General features: G+C 37.3%; 1 protein-coding gene across 1 annotated transcript; it reads left to right on the top strand.

Moving 5' to 3' along the window:
* The first annotated feature begins 175 nt into the window (after window positions 1-175).
* LOC113506393 (UHRF1-binding protein 1-like) lies at window positions 176-21,616 on the top strand. The gene is given in 17 exon segments (XM_026889242.1): window positions 176-352; window positions 3,055-3,256; window positions 13,874-13,984; window positions 14,457-14,534; window positions 14,705-14,809; window positions 15,161-15,287; window positions 15,895-16,055; window positions 16,815-16,965; window positions 17,322-17,448; window positions 17,784-17,889; window positions 18,274-18,385; window positions 18,923-19,014; window positions 19,440-19,575; window positions 19,993-20,171; window positions 20,730-20,844; window positions 21,334-21,391; window positions 21,393-21,616. Coding segments are annotated over 17 exon segments (1,989 nt in total). The 5' UTR covers window positions 176-308; the 3' UTR covers window positions 21,478-21,616.
* Window positions 21,617-21,623: the final 7 nt, after the last annotated feature.

Raw genomic sequence — 21,623 nt, 5'->3', positions numbered from 1 at the left:
CGCAAAAAAATATAGCGGTTAATATGCTGCTGGTGCAATTGCTTTTATTCTCATAAACACGAATAAGACGCATTATTTCAATATAAAATCCCAAAATTCAAAGAATAGAAAATGTAACCATAATGTAATGATGTCGAGAATATCATCTCAGTATCGGTCGATGTTGACGTTTCATGCAACTCATTCACTCCTCAGGTCACTCGTTCACATGAAAAGTACCTTTGGATATGAGAATTCGTGTGTGCGATAATGATTTTTTGATAAATTCCGTGTTATTTAGTTAGATTTTAACAAATTTATCATTAAAAATGGTGACTATAATAAAGAACCAATTACTTAAACATCTATCGAGGTGCGTACATCCTTTGATTTTATTGTATACGTTCTATAGATTATTAAATTTCGTTATTAATTTAATTATTTTTTTGTAATTAGGCTTTACATGCATATAGTTCAACATAGATTGGGTTTACTTGTTGTTGTTGAAAGAGGTAGCTAACAATCGCAATTAATTTGGCACACATGCTGGTCTTTGTTTGAGTTATTTATGTATTGTTATCATACCTATAGACTATTAGAACTATGTTTTGTGCAAATCTTGAGATAGTGAACACAGATAGAACTATTTTATTGGCTCATTCTGCTATTAATACAGACTTGCAATATTTGTATATACCTTTTTTTCAATAATGCAGTTTATTTAACAATATTACATAGTTCAGCCAATATATTTCTTTATTTTATTTAATGCAATTATTTTTCGGTCATAAAATGAAATTCGTTCTCTTTAACCAGTGACGATTATCTACTTCAAACATTTGGCCACTTGGTTTGAGTTACAAGCATGTTTTACTGTCACTGCTGTGCTAATAAAATTTATTTTAATATTATGCATCTTTTACAAGTTGTAAATGAGACATTGTATAAGAAACAAGTGATTTTTTGCTGTCTTATTTTTTCCTTGAAATCTGTTTCTTGGGAATTCCCTTTATTGTCTGAGACCAATGTTGTAACTTATAGGCACACAACTCAAGTATGCATACTACATACAACATAATATGTTGTATTATGAGATTTGTTAAATATTTATTGATTTGTTTAATGAGTCATGTATATAAGCTATATTTGTTAAATCTCAAACACAACCTTTAAAAAGAGAGGTTGAAGTTGATATTAATTTAAATATGTTGCACTTAACTTTAGTTTAATTATTTAGTTGTGGTTTTAAAATTGTTGCCCTGAATCAAAATACAATGGCTTGAAAAAAACTTGTTTTACATATTTAATAAACGCATTTGCCAGCTTTATTTAGCATGGAATATGATGTACTGTGAAATGTTTTCTTGGAATTTTACCACAAAAATTTATGACTCAATTTTATTAAAGTTATGATGTAAGCGTAATACTAGATTTTTCTTGCATACTCTTGTATAAACGGTCATTTAAAGTAATTATTGGATTTGCAGAGTTTCATTAACACACAGAGTCTCATTTGCAGTTCTTACCCCAAAACAGTTCTTTTTTTATGTCTGCGAGCTTGGTATGATACAAAAAAAAAAAAACAAAATAGACGGAAAATTGAGATCTAAATGTTAAACACATTAGTTGCTTTCATCCAGTCATGGGTTTTGGTTTTTACCTTTATCTGTGTCATTCCACACTGATTTTTTTTCTATATTTATTCCATATTTGCTCAACCCCCTTGTGGGGAACACAAATACTTTATCTAAGTTTTCATCTCTTTGGTCATTGGTTGAACTACAAACTATTCTTTGCAAAAAAAACAGTTTTTTTAACGGATATTTAAAAATATTTCAGTTTTTTAACATGTATTGATTGATTCATCTGATTGATTCAATCATCATTGATTGATTGATTGATTTTTGTAACACCCGTTAAAAAAATCTTATTTAGTATTTGGTAGTTAAACAAATGACCGTGCTGAATACAGTGATAGCAATACCAACTAAATATGCATGGTACTTTCTAAAAGTGATAACAGCTCAAAGAGATAAGGCCTAATTTGTTTGAGACACTAACAAATATTGTTCAATTTTAACACAACTTGTAAATAACATTATGTGATAATTTGTTGTAGAACTTTAACTTTGAAACTTATCAGTCACCCTGTTTATTTTTGGAATGTTGAATGTGTGTCATTCTTCTTCTTATCATATTAATGGCAATTTAAATTGTGTTGATCCAGAATTCTGCCAAAAAAACTGCATTATCATTGAAGTCTGTAGTATGCAAACAATTTAAACGGAATTCTTGTCCTTTCTCACTCCCTATTGACAAAAGTCGTTAAAATAATTAACATAAAAAAATCCCACAATATGGATTGTAATTCTTCTGCCGCTCGTCAGAAAAAATCTAATCTCATTAACAAAACACCCAGACTAAGAACAAGCAATCGTCACTCAAATGCTTGTCCTGCTTGGTGAACGAACCTGCGACACGTCCCGGGGTAGATTTGGCGTGGTGACCATTCAGCTATCATGCACCCGAAATTAACTAAAATCCACCATCGGCGTCAATCGTAGAACAAGGTTCCGCCACTAGATTGACGAGTGGATTGCTATCTTATCTTTATCGACCATGGTCCTTTGTAACTACCCTTATAATATCGTAACACTGACAGCTTATTTGTTGTGGTTCACTTGATATTCAGTTTTCATTATGAACTGCATGAATAATAAAACATGGAAGATGAAGCATTAATAATGAATTATTCATAAATAAACTAAAGTTCTGCTTTGGTTCAACTTTTATGTACTGTAGGGTATGAATAGGGACTGTTCTATTTGTACTCAAGTTTCTTTTCTCAATGTCGAATCTTAGTGAATAATCTAGGTATCTAAACCTACTTTTTGACACTCTTTTTAAATTAAATTTTAATAACGTGAGTTCTTTGTGATGTTAATAGTTGTAAGAAGCTGGTTTTGATAAATGTTCCAAAAGATATCGTCCACAAACGTTTCACGTGATCCACCTCATTCTCAGCATTGCCACATAATGTTCCTTAATTCATCTAAAAAAAACTCCCTTCTCCAGGTTCACAAAGAATCTGTCACCAGAACAGATCTCCCTCTCAGCGCTGCGAGGGTCCGGTGAGCTGCAAGACTTGACCTTGGACGAGGAGTTGCTGACAGACCTCCTAGAGCTACCTGGATGGTTGAAGCTCACCTCTGCTAAATGCAACCGGGCCTCCTTCAGGATACAATGGACCAAGCTCAAGACAGTGCCTATTGTGCTGGTGAGTACTCTTCCTAATTTACCCCCCTTTTAAGGGGGTATATCTTTGGGATAACCGGAATAAATGTAAACCTATTCCGTCATATATCTGTCCGCCCGTCTAATGACGTATTTCTGCCGCCTTTATAGCAACGAATACAAAAATTAAAAATCGAGGTAAAATAACGGTTTCACGGTCATTATTTTGGTGGGTGACAAATGCTTTTTTTGGAAATTTTGTTTCTTTCTTGCCTATTTGTAAAGTATTTATATAATTCATAATGCGACTGATAGTTATTTATTTCAACTTTGTCTCACTGCTGGGCTACGGTCTCTTCACATTCAACTCCAGTCTAGTCCAGACTGACTGTTGATAAAAAGCATTGCAGATTAGTGACAACTCTTAGACCTATTTGTTTTGTCGAAATAAAAAAAAACTACTTAGATATAGCGACAAGGCAGGTATTGACAGGGAAACAAATTGCCCGACTCGCCTGTCTTTTCTTTTCAATATATCTAACTAACGAATTAATAGATTTTTTACTACACCTAGTCGAATCGAAATCCCCAACAGCCACGTCTTACAGTCACTTTCATTTCCACAGTTAATCGATTTGTCTCAGGCAGTCTCAGCCATCACTTGCCTACGTAAAACGTAGTTTTAATAATTATACTCTTTCTGCGGAAGCACTATTTCCTATCCAAAGGCAATTTCTCTTGAAGTTTACCTTATCGATCGTTTTTTAAATTCGTATCTACAAAAAACAAGCTCTCGGATATTCCTAGACTGGTATCGAAAATTGATCCCCAAATAGCTTAAATCGACAGACTCCAGTTAGGTCCGCAACTAGTCGGACCATCCCGATAAATACGCTTGAGTAAACCGTGGCATTATTAAAGTACATCCTCATGAACGTTACCATAAACAAAAATAGACTGCACGGCTAGGCGCGAGTGGTTGAGGTCACTACGCCAAATCCAAGGTGCGCGTCGTGTTGCGGGTTTGATGTCCGCGTAGGACAGTGCGATCCACGAATGCTTGTCCCGAGTCTGTAGGTGTCTTTGTGCATGTGACTTGAATGTTTGTGAAACCCTCCGCGATAAAACGATTAAACTACTTAGTACAAAAGTCGTTTAAAAAAATGCTACGATAACTTTATTTCATACGTAGTTATGTCTATTTAAATTATTACTAGTAACAATAACAATACTCTAACTACCGCAATGCATGCTCGGAGCGTGTCAGGCAAGTGTTAATTATTGTTCACTAATTACATGACTCCATATTCGATGGGTATATATCCATCACGCCACTAAGTAATGATTGTGTATTTGCACTCGATAGTCTAAAGAACTATCGGTCAAAAAGACAAACGTTTTTGAAACATTGTTCAATAATTAAGGACTGCTTTGGCTATTTACAAAGTATTCCGTACAAGTTCAGAGAGGATGTACCTAATTCAAAAGTAATCGAGTCAAATTAGGACTTTAATAAGCGTTTGTCTTGTGTCGAAATTACATTGGACAGCTCCCTGATTCGCTCACTGTTCACTGTTAAGTGGGTTATGTAAAGTTTTGCATAATATATACCTGTTCATGTACCACCTCCGGCAAAAATAATCTTTCTATATAGACGACGAACAAGTACTTCATGATCAGCATACTTCCTCACTTTCGGTAATGGTTTAAACATTTCAGAAAGACAACTTATATCCCTTAGTGGAGCCAATACCGCAAAGTAATATAATAATTTTGGTCTTAAACCTGTATGACCCAGTACACAACTAAGCTATGCATGTCATCCATCAAAAAACGTGTTACCTTATATTCATATCATTTATTCGCATTCAACAATGTGTTGACGGTGTTACAGTAAAGCTGTTCACATTTGTGGATCCTGAATGGCCCAGAAAAACAAAACCTCAACATAAACTTGCGGTTTAGCTCCGACACAACGTATTGACAACTTGGCACTCACCATCATATTGTGTCCTTATTAAGGGCGAACTAAGCCAATTACGTTGGTTACCGTCGCTCCGTAACTTTTAATCGAGCACTCATGCCCCCTGTATATTGTATCAGTTGTCAATTATTGAAGTTCTAATGTAATTGATTTGTGAAGTATGTTTTGGTATATTTTAATTGGTAACCGATGTAGGAAACCTAACTAGCTAAGCTAAAGATGACCTTTTAACAAAAATCTTATCCTTCCTATACGAATTTGCTGTATACGGGAGAATTAAGTAGGAGATAGAAATGATATAGTTTCGTACCCTAAAGAAGCCTGGTAAAAGTGGTCTTCTTACGTCCAAAAGTTCTTTTGGTGGATTAAAAAAAAAAAATATTTGTCCACCATGCATCTTATAACCTTGGGATGCCTTTTCCTTTGGCGCTGCGGAGATTTTTTTAAAGAACCATTTCGCTTCAACACATTCACTACTTTGGAAGAATTTTATGACTTGTCTGGTAAACGAAGGGGTTTCGCTGATTCTTAAACACATCCCTTGCCAACCCTCCACGTAAGGTTGAAAACGTAGCCTTAGGGTGGAAAAGATTCTTGAGGTATGTGCTTCATAGAATCAAACGTTGTTATTGTTTCTATGATAAACTTACACATTCATACAAATATCGCTTATCTTCTTATCTATAAAAATATGACTAATTAAGCTAAATAACGTTGATAGTGTATTGGTATCGATCGGATTTGATATAAACATAGACAGATATCAGTTGATTGAACGTTTATTTATTTATTTAAACTTTCACGTACAATTGTGGTACATAAGACGGAATTAATGCTTATCAAGGGATTGTTTTGGTTAGCGAAATTAGGTCACACCTTCCCATAAGTACATCTCAACTCTAACCAAAGTAAAATGCTTATTACCCAGGACTGAATACCCTGGGCAACTTGTCCAAAATTCCATCCAGTCCATATCAAACTTTGTTTTGATCATCATCCTCGTGATTTACTTAACTATGCATCTCAATGTCTCCCTACAGTATTTACTCCAATCATTGCATTTACAAACAGGTATCAATGTCCTCCACACAATTCAGTAAATATGCAGACATTAGTATAAGTGTATATGTGTTTCGTATAAGGTCTCTAACCAATTGCATTTTTAAATAGAACTTATTGTTATTTTTGAAGGAATTCCCCGTCTATAGTCTATCTATACCGACCGATGATGATCTATTTTCAACAAAAAAGGGGGAGGTTCTCAAGTCGTCTACCTATATTTTTTTACCTTGCCCTAGAACTTCGGACTGCATAAAACAATTTTGTTGATTCTTTTTCATTTAACCTTAAATAGAAGTCATTTAATCCTATAAAAAATTCATCAAGTTTGGCTCAGTTACTTTACTTCAGAAGACGGCTGTATATTTTTGTTGTTAAAACTATTCTACTGTTGAAGATTTTCTTGCTTTCGATATTAATCATTACTTTCCAAATTATACGCATGTCAGAATTAAAGATCATCATCGTCTTTCCCATCCTACACTGTGTGCTTCCTTATCCTGATCCCAATTTCATTTTAAGCTCATCCAGATCGAAAATGAAACTTATTATATCGATATCTCATTATCCTCCTCGAGTATCAACTATTCTGAATTAAAAAAGACCATATACCTACCTAAAAATTATAAAATCCTTATCTGGCCATCAACATCCTACACAAAGATTAAATCGACACGTGTAAATTTGTTACCATTAGTGTTATTAAACACGCTATAACTAATTCAACAAATGTAATCACTTATAATCCCCGGCGTATAGATTACACGGTATACGGAGATTGGTTTAATTTAATCATTATTTACTTAACCGACCGAGTTTTGGTTTTGACCGCTATAGCCCGATTTGACTCAATTTCAGGCACATATTTACAACCGATTTCAAAGGAAAGGAGTTTATTAATTCGTTTGTATTTTGTTCTTTTTTATTTTTGCCTCAGAATTTTGGGATAGTATGAATCGATTTTGTTGATTTCATTTCTATTTAACGTTAAATAGCTGTTCATTTGGTCCCATAAGAATATCATCAATCTTTTTCAGTAGATTTTATTTGAAAAAGTTTCCATGTTTTTGTTGTTAAAAAAATGTGGCACGATACCTTTATTTGCTTAAATGGCTGGCAATTGCGAACCGCTTTTTTATAGATATTGCGTATATCAAGCTCTATATATTTCCAACAAATATCCCGAAGAATAACATTTCGTATTAGGCTTTTCATTGTTACATTTATTGCATGTCATTTCATTTTACCACTTACGAATGCTACCGTCCGTGCAGTTATGTATAGCGATCTTATCTTGACGTAATATGCAGACCGTTTGTCGTAGTTGTATGTGTGTGATTCATGTTTGTCTGGAATGTCTCCCAGTGACACTGCTGTCATGATCTCATAGCTCGCGAATGTCACGGTGAAGTTAGGGAGTATTTGAGTGTAGACCAAACTGTACTGTTATTCGTAATTTTGCCATCGTTCTTTGTAAAGTCGAAGCTAGAAACCTTTACCATCGTGATTGTATGTTTGCGGTCAACAATTTAAAATAAATGTTTCTTTTGTTTATATCTACAGTCAGAACTTGTTTATAGTATTTCTATGGTGAGAAAAACTTGGTTTTTTGAGGCTTCTAACAGCTCTTCTACAGGTTTCGAGTTTTTGCCAACTTTTCTGTTGAATGAATAGAATTCCCTTCAATTAAAGGGCTGACTATAGACTTGTTTACGAACGTAATGCATACTAAAAACAATTAGGAAAGTTTTCTCGTCGTTTTATAACTGAAAAGGTACCGTTAAGATTTTTAGATAGGATGTCACAAATAAAAGAAAAACCTGTCCAATAAAATTTCAATAATCATTCACTAGCAAACCATTCATCCAAAACGATTTAATCCCTCGTTTGCAGATAAAAATACAAACGAGTTCTTTCCCTATCTCCGTAATACCTTTGATAAAAGCTCCATTCAATTAATATAATTAAAAATGAAAGAGAAATCCACGTGTTCGGCTAACAAGGATTAATTCCTTTCAACTGGGATTTGTCGGATTGTCGTAATCCATTCTCTATTATCGTATATTTGTGTTTCGTATACACCAGTTAATGAACTTTTTGGGAGGTGTAGAGATTTACGTTGGTATTTTTAAGCCTCGACGCGAAAAGAGGTGTGCGTCTGTATGCCTGTCTGTGGCACCGTAGCACTTAAACAGGTTATCCAATTTCAATTCAGTTTTTCGTCTCGTACCGACTTTCATCGTCGCCAGTGGAAAATGCTTAAAAAGTTAACTTAAGCTAACGTTGACAATATTATTAAATCAAATAGAATCATTCTACATATGTATGACACTGTTCACATAAATAATAATTATAATACAAAACAATAATAATTAATTAAACAAACATTGCACGTATAAATTATTATGTCACGTTGATATAATATTATGCTAATTATACTATTGGGATTGCAATATTATGCAGGTCTAATCTGGTTTTAGGAATCGATGACTAATCTATCCATTGTCAAATGACAAATTAAGCGTCATTCATAACATTTGTATTATTGGTTAATTATTTATTGCTGATGTTACCCGATGGTTTGCAAGGTTTAGATGAGCTACAAAAAATCGTCTCAAAAGATTTTGATTTCAAATCTTGTTTCTCTTGGGAAATCTTCGTGGACTTTCTCACTAACAAAAAAGTGTTCTCAGATTTTTACTCGCTTTATACACAGCCGTGTTTATCTTTTTACATTTCAACTGGGAGCCTGATTAAAACACGTAATTGTATTACGAATGTATAACTGAAGGGCATAGGAAAAATTATTACAAAATTGTATCCTAATCTACCTATTACGATCAATAGCTTCCTCTTCTTTTCAGATATTTAACTTTGTCTAATAAATACATGCTACTCCTAATTAAAGTCCAGTTCACCACTTCATGTCTACCTTGACCCTTTAACCTTCGTCTCTTGTAGACCCATACTAATGGGCTTTCTCGTATATTCCCCTACTCTCCGTACGTGACCAATAGGGTATTTAACAAAAAATATCTGTCAGTCTCTATTAAATCTCGCGTGACGTCACTTACCAGTAAACTTTTTACTAGCAAGTGATGTCACTAGCTCCCAGTACCATACAATTCATAATCTTCAGTGCTTTTAATCTTTATAACTTTTTCAAGATGTGATAAAAAGAAAAATACGTACCTATTCAATATTTTTGGGAAACCAGTCTAACGGACTATTTAGATTTTTATAGTCAATTACCCTACTTCGTCATTTCAATCCAGTACTTTTATCAACTACCAAAACATACCTAAATGAAACTGGTTTCAAATGTCTGTTCATATTATTTACTTAGATGTAAGATGCTAATCTGTTCTCAATGTGCGTACCTTCGTTCTAATTAAGTTAACCCGGTTAACGGCGACGAACTCTATGTATTATGCGCGCGGATAATCTGGTGATATGTTTACAATCTTGTAGACGACGATTTGATTTTACTGATAGAGATTCTCATAGTTAGGATTTCAATGGATTGCAAAAAAGTTTAGCTTGCGGCTCTGCTAATTTGTAATTTATAAGTAACGATAGATGTTATTTTTCTATTACTAATTTGTGTCAAAATCTGTGCCGAAAGATTCCATGATGTCCAATTGTCAGTATTAGTTTGAGGGCTTTGAGTAATTTCTATACTCAGCCTATCTTGGTTCACTGATGGACAAAAGCCACCCCAAGTTGCGCCGCTACGCCTGATCATCCGAATTTGGCGTCGGGTCTGTGATAGCTACCCTTTTAAGGTCATCGGGTGTCCTTTACTTTGTCTATTCACCTTCTCCACTTAAGTGATTATTACATCCCTAATTAAGGATCCTGTATTTGAATGTCTTAACATTCTGTTTCCCAAAAAACCTTCGATTAAGAAAAGATTAAGGTTTTTTTGCTTTATCGCAAGTAAGTAGAAAACGATGAAAAACAGGCCCCCTTTACATATCTTTCTATCTTACCCAGCAATGAGATATTTTAGGCTAAAAATAACAAAGAAACTGAAGTATTTAAGTAACAACTATGTCTAACATTATGTAAACGCTACAAACACTTTAGATTCAATTCATAATGTAATTGAGCAATGAACTTTTATCTATATCAACTATTATAGATAAAAACTGTCGTTATTATAGTAATGTCGATAATAATATTCAAATGAATCAATTTCGAAACAATTGTTTTCACATCCACATACATGATAAAATAATAACAATGGTATGTACTAGGAATGGATAGGTATTGTAGGAAATTCGGAAAAACCTTGGATTTGGCGACAACAATAGAAATATACTTTTTGCAATATAACTAGTGTCTGTAAGAGCTGTTTAGGTATTATTATTGTGTATGTGGAAGCGAGACAGAGCTATGTGTCGTCTCGCTTCCAAAATTTCAAGTGCTCATGGTAAGAGCTTTGTAGATTCTGGAACCAAATTTAATTTTAATAGTTGTTGTTGTGATGTTGAGGAGCTCGTGGCTAAGCTATAACCGCATAAGTGATTCGATCACAGGTTAAGCTATGCTTGACGCGGTTGGTCCGTAGATGGGTGACCATCTTTGTCATAACGAGTTCCTCCGTGTTTCGGAAGGCACGTTAAATTGTGGGTCCCGGCTGTTATTCCTACATCTTTGACAGTCGTTACAGGTAGTCAGAAGCTTGAAAAAGTCTGACAGCCAGTCTAACCAAGGAGTATCGTGTTTCCCAGGTAACTGGGTTGAGGAGGTCGGTCCTTGTAAAACACTGGTACTTAGCTGAAACCGGTTGGACTGGTAGCCGACCCCAACATAGTTGGGAAAAGACTAGGCCAATGATGAGTTGTTGTTGTGATGTTTTCGGCAAGATATATTCGAAAATAGTAAAAAACTAAACAAGGCATCTAATGTTGAGATATAGCACGTATTGTGCTTATCCCTTCCGTGATATGCGAAGATGTATGTATTCAATACGTGTCAATGCCAATTCATAAACAATACCTAATAGGTAACGCTATGTTGCATGATAATGTTCAATGCTGATATTTGTGTACGAAATTGTTTTGGGTTCAGTATCATTAAAAATCAAATGTAGAAGATGCGTCGTGAATGGTAGATAAGGCCATGATATCACACTGGTTCTAGTTTCCAGCACTGTGAAAAAATTTATAGAAACATATTTTCTTTATCTAGCCCGCTGTGTCCCACTGCCAAGCAAAGGCTTCCCCCAAATGCTTCAACGTTTCTATGTTCCGGGCCCCATTAAAGGCCAGAAAAATATATTGTTTTTTTTCAAGACAACACTACTGAGTAAGTTCCAAGCTGTGAAATACAGTAAATGTTTATTTGTTGCGTTTGCGAAAAATCAGTTTTTATTTTGCATACAGTTGCAATCAAGCATATTCTTTAACCATCTTATTGACGGCCACTGAATGCAGCTTTCTTTGTGTTTGTACGTTTTATTTCAAGATTGGCGACCACGACGTCTTATTAGTTGCATTGTATCAATTTTTATATTTAAATGTAACTCGTGTCTAACATATAAAATGTCTAGGCGTAGCTTATTAGTAGTCTATAAAGTCGTAGCGTTTTTATTGTTGAACGAAATGGCGTATAGAACAAATAATATAGCATCCACCTCACAAATCAATGTGTTATTGTTTCTATGTGTTGCATATCCTTTTCGCACGCATTGCATAGTTGGTCAAATCTTATACAAAGCACAAGTATTATCATTTTTTTCCTGACACGTTCTTCACTAAGCGGGCTTTTAAAGGCGTACGAGAGCTTCAATCAACAATTGATCGCTTTTTCCTCCACGATGAACGAATTTACAAAAACAGTTGTCGAAGCGCACAGTCCACACTGTAGGCTGTATACCGGCGTCCCCTTTCTACAAATGCTTAAAGACATGGACAAGAAACGACTGCTTAGAACCTACCTAAATGTAAATGTATGATGATGATCATCAGCTCTTCTCTTCGCGATGAGACCTTGTATTCAAGACCAAATTTGGTTGTGCTAGTCATCAGAGGGCTGCACGGATAGCCGTGTGGTTGACGTCACGCCAAACCTACGGTGCGCGTCGTGTCGCGAGTTCGATCCCCGCTTAGAACAAGCATTTATGTGATCCACAAATGCTTGTTCTGAGTCTGGGTGTTGTTGTTCACGTGATTTGCATGCTTGTGAAACTCGCGACACAAGGATTAAAATCCATACCGCGGGAGCCGTTCTTTTAAGATAAAAAAGACAATTATTCTGGATCGCCGTCGCCGGATACGGTGAAGATAACTAGGCATAGGCCCCCTGTGACAACAAACAGATCGATGATCGATGGTAACCAAATAAAAAAGGACAGCCATTCAATCTATCCATTAAAAAGAAAAACAAGGAAAGTTTTCATCGAAGGAACCCAAATACGGAATGAATAATGCATTGGCTCCGCTTGGCTGGCCACGTTACCTTGATCTTACGACGATGTCGGTTTTTATCATACTGTTAACAAGGTGCTGTTCGTAGTACTATGATTATACGTTTATGTAAAACATTCGCATTTGTTTTAAGACGTTATTTTGTATTTTTCTATGGTAATTTGATTGATAGTAAGGTATGTCGCGAAAATGAGTTTGCTGCTATTAAAATGTATGTCATTCTGTAATGTTTGTTTTAAGATATTGTTAGTCTAGTGGTTTCTTTGTAATTTTGTTATAATAATTTAACAACAAAAAACTAACAACCGACGTCAATTAAGAACTACTGAGCCAAATAATAATGAGCAAAATCGGTTCGCAAAATGGCTACCTTTCGCGTTCCACTACGAACTTCAGAGTTAAAAAAAAAAGCAAAGAATATTGATGAATTGAGAACCTCAATTTTGAAGTCCTTTAAAAACGGGACGGATATACATTTAAGAACATGTCAAGCTAAGTTTTAGTAATAAGCACTGAGAGTAACAAAATATGCATCTCACTTTCCTTGTGCTCAGTTTTGTCAATAAACTGTTTTTGCCAAAATGGCTACCTTATTACAATACAAACTTACAAGGCAGTACACATGTCCTCCATGATGGTCTCATTGATTTATTTATCATTTTTTCACTGATAGAAAACTATCGCATCGCCAGCCTTTAACCTTGTACCAATAAGGAAAATTTTTGGCATATTTTGACGTAATTTACACACCGAACGAGTTTGCTATGCAAACAAATTTCCACATTTAATCATCTTAATTGCTATGCCAATGAACGGATCTTAAACAAAAAAAAGAGATTTTCATGTCAAGTCTTTCTTTTAGATATCAATTCAGAAACTACTCTCTTCAGTTGTCAATCCATTGAAGCGGAGAAAAGGAGAAATATGTACATTTACAGGGATGGATGACTGAAGAGAAGCGAAGGTTTTATGCAATGCTCCTAGTGAATATTCCTCCTTTATTCCACTCCATAGTCCCTCTCCGCTTCACTGGATAGGCAGCCTTATTTCCATAATTTGGTGACCATGAACCTCTTGTTCACCTCCCATGACGTGCCTTGAAACAGTCCTAAGTCCAGCAGTGTACTGAGATGGGCTGATGATGATCAACCTCTTTTTAATGCTCGTTGTGTTTTGTTTCTAGAACCTGGACGAGGTGCACATAGCCTTGGAGGTGTGCCAGGAGCCGAGGGTCATGAACCCCAGCGCCGCCGGGGCGATACCAGCGCCGGGGAAGTACAGCTATATACACAAGGTAACTATCGTGAGACTCATTCATTATTAAATGATGCCACGGTATTTATTCACGTATTTATCGGGAGTGCCCGAATAGTTGCGGACCACCTTAATCATGAGCTGACGCGGCGGGGTCGCGAGTCTAGTCGGGCACTCCCGATAAATACGCGTGAGTAAACCGCTGCATAATTTAATAATTCGCCGTTGGTCCGTACTTACGATCATGGTATATGATCCCTCGGCGGCCAGATAAGGCTTGAAAAAGGTTAAGCCACTAGAATTCTGATAACAAGTATTAGCAACCAGATCTAGTGACGTTTTCTGCATTCTCCGATGCTTAATTAGATTCATCTGTCAAATGCCACTCGCAAACTGGTTTGCAACTTTTGAATTTATTCTTCGACATTTACAAAGTCCTTCCAAAGTAGAGAAAGATGGAAATGGATCAAAATAAGCTATGTCTAATTATCTTTAATTTTATTTTTCTCTAGGTGATAGATGGAATCTCTGTGGCTGTGAACCACGTGCAAATAGACTTTAGTTGTGAAGCATTCACCAGCAGTGTTCAGGTAGATATATTTTTTACATAAAGGATTCTCGTATATGGCTTCCAAATTGTATCAGTTGTAATATGCTAAAGATACCTAGTTACCTACCTAAATCTTTGCCTTTTATTCGTAATTCGTATTCGTATTTTTGGAAATGTCCTGAGTTTTTCAATACATTTCTTATCTGCTAGATCTCAAGAGTAACGGTGGAGTCCCGAACGCCAGAGGGCCGCAAGGGAGACCTAAGACTGACTAGAATCAAATCGCCTGACACAGGACAACTGCTTATATTTAAGGTAAGATCTTCTCAAAGTCTGTCATTTACGTCACAGTTTTCGAGCTAGCGTCTGCTTAAAATTGTATTATACTTTAAAGGTTGAAAGCCTCTCCGGCTATCTGCGGCGTAATATTTTCACATTCAGTTGTAGCACCTGGTAAGACCAGTCCTACACCTGAATGTAAAATAGAGAAGTGAAGATTTTATGCAATCCTATTGGTTAATATACTGACTAAATAGACAGCCATTATTGAAAATGATTCAATTTGTTTTTGACCCGCTACAGAATAGATGCCTCTTCAGTCACCCATCTCTCTCTATCTAAGGTTGAAATGTATCAGTTGCTGCAACATTCTCATTGTTAAAACAGGAGTTAGAATGGCAAAGCGCCCGCATAGAGGCCAAAGCACTGGGCGCCACCAACGCCAACCTACCGCCTTTACGACTGTTACTGGGGAACACGCACTGTCGGATCGTCATCAAGAAAAGATTGTCAGGTATGTTTTATATGTATGTGAACATCAAATAATCTACTATACTATAATACCTGTTTAAGACTCCTAAAAATATATTTTCGCTTCTGCTATAGAAAGAGTGGTTTTAAAAATGTTGTTTTAATTTGTTCAAACTTTTTTTTTCTCGCTAAAAAACTGGCAGTTTTTAGATACGACAGTGTAACGCTAGCAAAATTACCAATTACATTTTGTTCTCATAGTAAGCACGTGGATTTTTGTTCTAGACATTTTCCCACCTCTGTCAAAAATTAGCCATCAAATAAACTTAGCTTCTTCAAAACTAGTGGTGCTCCAAACTTAGTAGCTCAATGTTCACTGACTTGGCTGGCCCATTATGAAAAAAAATATTGTCTAGTGGTTAGTGTTCAGGGCTTAGGGTTCGATTCCCACCCAGGACAAAACACAACCCACAATCCGTTTGATGAACCCTATCCGTTGTTCTGTCTAGATGTAATTTATCAATATTTTAAATTTTAAAAAATAATATGTATATTTATCAGTTGTCTAGTACGAATACAAGCTATGCTTGGTTATAGATTCGCTGTGGAATATAACTATATTTTATTATTATTCCCATTCCTGTCACCAGACTGCGCGGTGATAGGTTCCCGTCTGGCCATCTGCCCGGAGCCGCTGGCGTGGGCGCTGACGGACGGGCAGCTGCGCGCGGCGCTGGCCTGCGCGGCCGCACTCGCCACGCCGGTGCGCCGGGCCACGGCCGCCGCTACCAGGGTCAAAGCGCTCAGGAAGGTGGGTGACCCTTGAAGTAAAAGATTCCAGAAACCGACATTCGTAGTCCTCCTTGAAGTAGCAGATTCAGGAACCCAACATGTGTCGTGTGGGAATGAAGTAAAAGGTTTCCTCCAGGATGACTTAAGCTACGGGATCGAGGATTACGAGGTTAGGTTACGGTTGCCCAAAGTACTGGGTAGCGGGATTGTCCGAAAGAGTTTCCATGGAACAGGTACTCTAAAGGGCAAATTAAGGATTATGGGTGGGTTTTAGTCAGTAAGTTAGTCTCCAATACACTCAACCTGTGACTGCAGCAACCAGTGTATAATCCTCGTAAAAGATAATTAATAGGTGATGTCTGTACCTGTATTTAAAATCAGACTTGTCCTTTCACTGTCATGTTATTGGTTCCTCAAGTTTGGTTTTTGCTGTAGTATCTGAATGCAATACGCGAAGTTATCGCCTACACTGGCATCTCAAATCCCTTCCTACATCATTCTTGTCATTCTATCCCAGTTCGCGTGAACAGCTGGTGTGATATTTTCAAGCGACTTTAAAAAGGAGGTAGTTCTTAATTAGTACATATATTGTTTTGTTTTATGTTCATAACCTTAAAACGACAAACCGATTTTGTTGAACTGTCATTTGGTCAGATAAATTTCATCAAGTTTGTCCTAATACTTTTTTTTCGAATGTCGTCGGTTGTACGTTTTTATTGTTAAAACAATATTATCCACATAACAGTACAAAAGTTACAACTCTTCCATACTTGTTCAGATCGAGGAACCCGTGGAGCAGATCCCGAGCAGGTCAGCGGCGGGCGAGCGCGACATCCTCGCCCGAATGTTCGCCAAGCACGACGTGCGAGAGACCTCGTATCACCTCCTCGCGCCGAGGGTCGACCTGCATCTGTGTGATGATCCTGGCTGTGAGTAGCTAGTAATTGTGTTTGACACTTTTTAGACTCACTTAAAGACGGTTGAACCCTGAGAAGAAAAGGAAACCTCTCAATGTTGGGTAGTGGGAAAATTATTTCAGAGATGAGTTGATGCTCGAGAATTTTGGTAGGAGGTAAGGCAAATTAGATTATGGTGTCACTCACAAGCTGATGCTAGCTAGCTTACCAAAGTGGCAACTCCAATAAAAAAGTTCAACTTGTTCAGGCTACATTTTTTATTAACACCACAATCTACTCACCTGTATCAAGCACGCAATCCCGGTAAATAAAAACAAAATCTAAACACAGGACACATTTCATTAATATAACCTTACTGTTGCTTACAGTGGGCAGATCAGAAAAACCGGCGTTGTCAAACGGCGGCGCCTTACAAGTGACGCTGGTGAGCATGCAGGCGGACCTGTTCCCCTACCACAAGGCGTCGGACGACAGGAGGCATTGGAGGGGATACAGGTTAGTTCAACAATCAAAAATATTTATTCGTAAAACATAGGCTCATTAAATTCTGGTATTAAGAGTAGGCAGGCAGGCAGCATAAGGAACGCTTTTTGTTGCCGTGAAGGCATACATAAATCACCATCAAGTTTATACCCATCATGTTCACCTACTGTTTCAAATAAACTACATTTTTTTATATGTTTAGTAAATCTACCAATTTCTTTTTTCCTTGTGTTGAGGAAAAGCTCCTCTATGTAATTCACTTTTTCAATTCATTAAATTTGTAAATCATCACTACTGGAGTTGTGTAGTTTATTGAAACCTGCTTAATGATCATTACGTCATTACAGGGAAGCAGCAACGCCTCACACCCAGTGGCTCTCACAAGCCCTGACATCATTTTGTACAACACTACTCGAATCTTTAGATCCGAGGCCGCTCACGCCAAGTAGTAAGGTATGTGGAACATTTTTAATTATTTACCTATAAGCAAATGCATAATTTCATTGTATTTTATAATAATAATAGGTGTTCATTCTGCCAAAGATATATAAATTGCCAAGTTAATGCTTTAGTTGTCAAACATCCCTAGATACTTTTTCACAATCATGGAAAATGTGAAATACTTGCCGCGATTATTTAGCAATTCACAACATATTACTGCAGATATCCCAAAACACGTTTCATTGATAATTGAACCTTTACATTTATACTCTAATGTTACAATAATGTGTGTTTTTCTATGTCTAATCCTACTGTAGTTTTGTCTCATTTTGTGTTAACGTAATTGGTTAACCGTGTTAGCACAAATACATATAATATTGATTGTAATCCCGTCAGTCGAGCCAGGCCGACAAGGCGGACGAGCCGGTCTCCAACGGCATCAAGCACAAGCCGGCGCCCGCACACAGCGCTTCCAACGCTCCGTCCACTAACACTACTACCTCACAAGGTATACTATATTACAATAAAATATAAAATAAAATAATACCACTCCTATACAGGCTTATTTTTCAACGACCAACCTAATTTTGGCAATACGACCTTAAGAGCGAACAAAAATGTTTAAAAAAACTTATGAAAATTATAAAAATATGATATTAAATGTTGGACATAAAGCAGCGCAGCGAAATCTGGTGTTTTATGAGTATTTAATACATACATTAAATACCAGATGGCGCTGTACTATTTAAACTTATTTATTGATTCTTCTTTTACTTTTAAAAAGCTACTTTAGAAGCAAGTAACATGAACTACATATTGAAGATAGATCTCGATGGCGTGCAATTGAGGAGGCTTATGTCCAGCAATGGTCGAACATTGACTGATGATGATGATGATGATGAATATCACCTGTATTTAACTCTCGTAATTACTAAAGACCGAGTACTAAGCGCGTTTTGCAATAGTCGTCAAATTTCAACCATTTCACTTGGTTCCAAATATCGCTTACTCGTTAAACATAATTTTATTTTCAATTTGTTCACAGCATCGCCGACAAGAACGAGAATACTCCAGCAGCTCGGCAAGCTCATGACTACGTGTCTAGTACTTAGGATAGACGACTTCACTGTTTATAAGGTAAGCTGAAGTTGGTTGTTGAACATACTTTGTAAGGCGGATTCGTAATTATTTATAACTGGGGTACTTAATCATGAGCTGCGTTGACTCCGGTTGGGACTGTACAGTCGGACTATGCTGATAAATTGACTGCATGGATAGCCGCGTTATGGTTGGTCTCCACTAAGCGCGACATGTTGCGGTCTCGATCCCCCGGAGGACAAGCATTCGTATGATCCACGAATGCTTGTCTTGAGTTTGGGTGTCTTTGGTATGTGACTTGAATGTTTATTAAATTCTTAATACGGGAGTGGTAAAAAGAAATTTGATGATTAAATTGTAATTGTAATCTCAGATAGAATATGTTTCTAAATCAATGTACACACTAATCAATGTTCACATTAATGTAGTCTAAAACCAAATCCGCTTGTTTAAATTGTACGCAGGTATCTACAGGGTCCAAGTCGCGCGAGGTCCCGCGGCCGCTGGTGAGCGCGGAGAAGGCCACGCTCCCGGGGGACGCCGGCCTGCTGCACGCCGAGCTCACCTACTTCTACTACCCGGGGGATGTCTGCTTCCCTGGTATGTGGTAGCTTGGACAATTAATGTACATAATAGCTGAATGTGAACTGGTGAAGTGGGTGGGTTTAATCACCTTACAGGACATATTTTCATTGCTTTGCAGCTTAAATAGAAGACCGGAGTACCCCTTATTTGTATAATAAGGATACCCCGGTAGTCCGGCTGGCAAGACTGTACATTACAGAGACTACCTGTATATAAAAAGCACGTTTTTTACGGTCTGGTGAATAATTTTATAATATTGGACATGTATTTTTGCCATAAGAAACGAAAAAGAAAACAATGTTTCCAGTTAAATAAGTGAAAAGACTACGAAACGTTAGGAAGTAATACACCGATTTTCGAAAAGGACTTACAAAACAAAGACAAAGGCTCTTGAAGGGAAACGTTTAGCAAAAGCTATCTTTGTCTCCGCAGTACCAGCCCCGAAGCTCTTCGTCCAGCTGAGTCCTGTCCGAGTGTCGATGGACGTGAACAGCGTGGTGTGGCTGGGCGCCTTCCTGCCGCACCTGCTGCCCAAGGACGCGGCTACTGAGGCGGAGATGAATGCACAAGCCCCGTATATCGATGTCAGGATGGAGGCTATCATGCCTAAGGTGGGTTGTACTGACCTGTTGGGCTAGTCTTTAGTGACCCTGGCTGCTGTACCGGAGGTCGTAGGTTCAATTCCCACCCAGGACAAAATGTTTCTTTGATGAGAACAATAATTTGTTTGGGCCTGGGTGTTATTTATCCATATTATATTGGTATATTATATAGTACGTTTATTACTTGTCTAGTACTCATAATACAAGCTTTGCTTAGTTTGTGATGCTCTAGATGGCGTTGTGGAAAATTATTATTACTGGGCTTTTTAAGATTCTGGCTGGTTAGACGAGTAATATAGGTGATAAAACCAAGATCACTGCGCGTGGCGCGATCAATTCCTGCATGGAATTAGCATGGATAGTCTAGTTGTTGAGGTCACCACGCCAAACCCACTGAGTGCGACGTGACGCGTGTTCGATTCCCGCGTAGGAAAATTTTGCGAATATTGCGAAAAATTGCGTGAAAGAGGAACCAACATCCAAACATCCATACATCCAAGCTTTCGCGTCTGTAATATCAGTACGATTTGAAATTAGTCGCATCTAATGATGTCCACCTGTGGGCAGGTGGTGCTGGAAGCAGGTCCGGAGCACGTCTCTCAGCAGCGCGACCGGCCCAAGGAACTGCACATCTGTACTGCGCGGGCCACACTCACCAACGTCCGGGAGTCGCCTAGAGCCAGTTAGTTCATTGTGTATTGTTATTTTACCAAATATGATAATGGTCATCTATGCTATTTTTTCAGTAACGATATCACGAAAAAATCTATAGGATTTTTCAATCGCCAGATAACTTTTTATCTGACGAATATGTTTGACGTTTTGGCAGCTATTGTATAGAAAATATGTCAAACGGCAATATTTATTCCTCAGATAGGAGTTAAGTTAAATCTCATAATATAAATTTGTTAAGTCAGTTTTCAAAATTGTTGAATACGTATTTTTCATTTTATGACATCATCAAACAGTAAGATTAAAAGCACCTTAAGATGACCAAATCTATGGTTGTGGCGGCTAGTAACGTCACTTGCTAGTAAAAAGCGTACTAGTAAGTGACGCCACACGTGATTTTATATCCCCTTCATTTTTTGTACGGGGCGAACGTAGCCAGCAATCACAAAAGACGAATAACGAGATTTTTAATTGTTCCTCTCTTCTCTTCTTGTTGTAGACTGCGCAGGCACCCGCGCGGACCTGGCGTCCATCATCTCTGCTCTGCGGCGGTCCGCGCCCCGCGGGCCAGTTCCCCTGCGCCGCCGACGACATGGACCCCATACACGAGCAGTTCATACTGCACGCTGATAGTGAGTGCTAAAACTTGGCCTCTGTTTAGAGTAGATTTTCGCGATATGATAGCGATGAGTCTAAGCAATGTTTTTGTAAATTAATTATTATTTTTATCTCTTTTCTGTCACGGGTTACTTCATGGGAAGGAGCCGATCCTTTTTGGAGGCGTGCACG

The sequence above is a fragment of the Trichoplusia ni genome, assembly GCF_003590095.1.
Source record: "Trichoplusia ni isolate ovarian cell line Hi5 chromosome 13 unlocalized genomic scaffold, tn1 tig00002103_group12, whole genome shotgun sequence".
Classification (NCBI taxonomy): Eukaryota; Metazoa; Arthropoda; class Insecta; order Lepidoptera; family Noctuidae; genus Trichoplusia; species Trichoplusia ni.
This window is presented reverse-complemented; position numbering and strand designations above follow the sequence as displayed.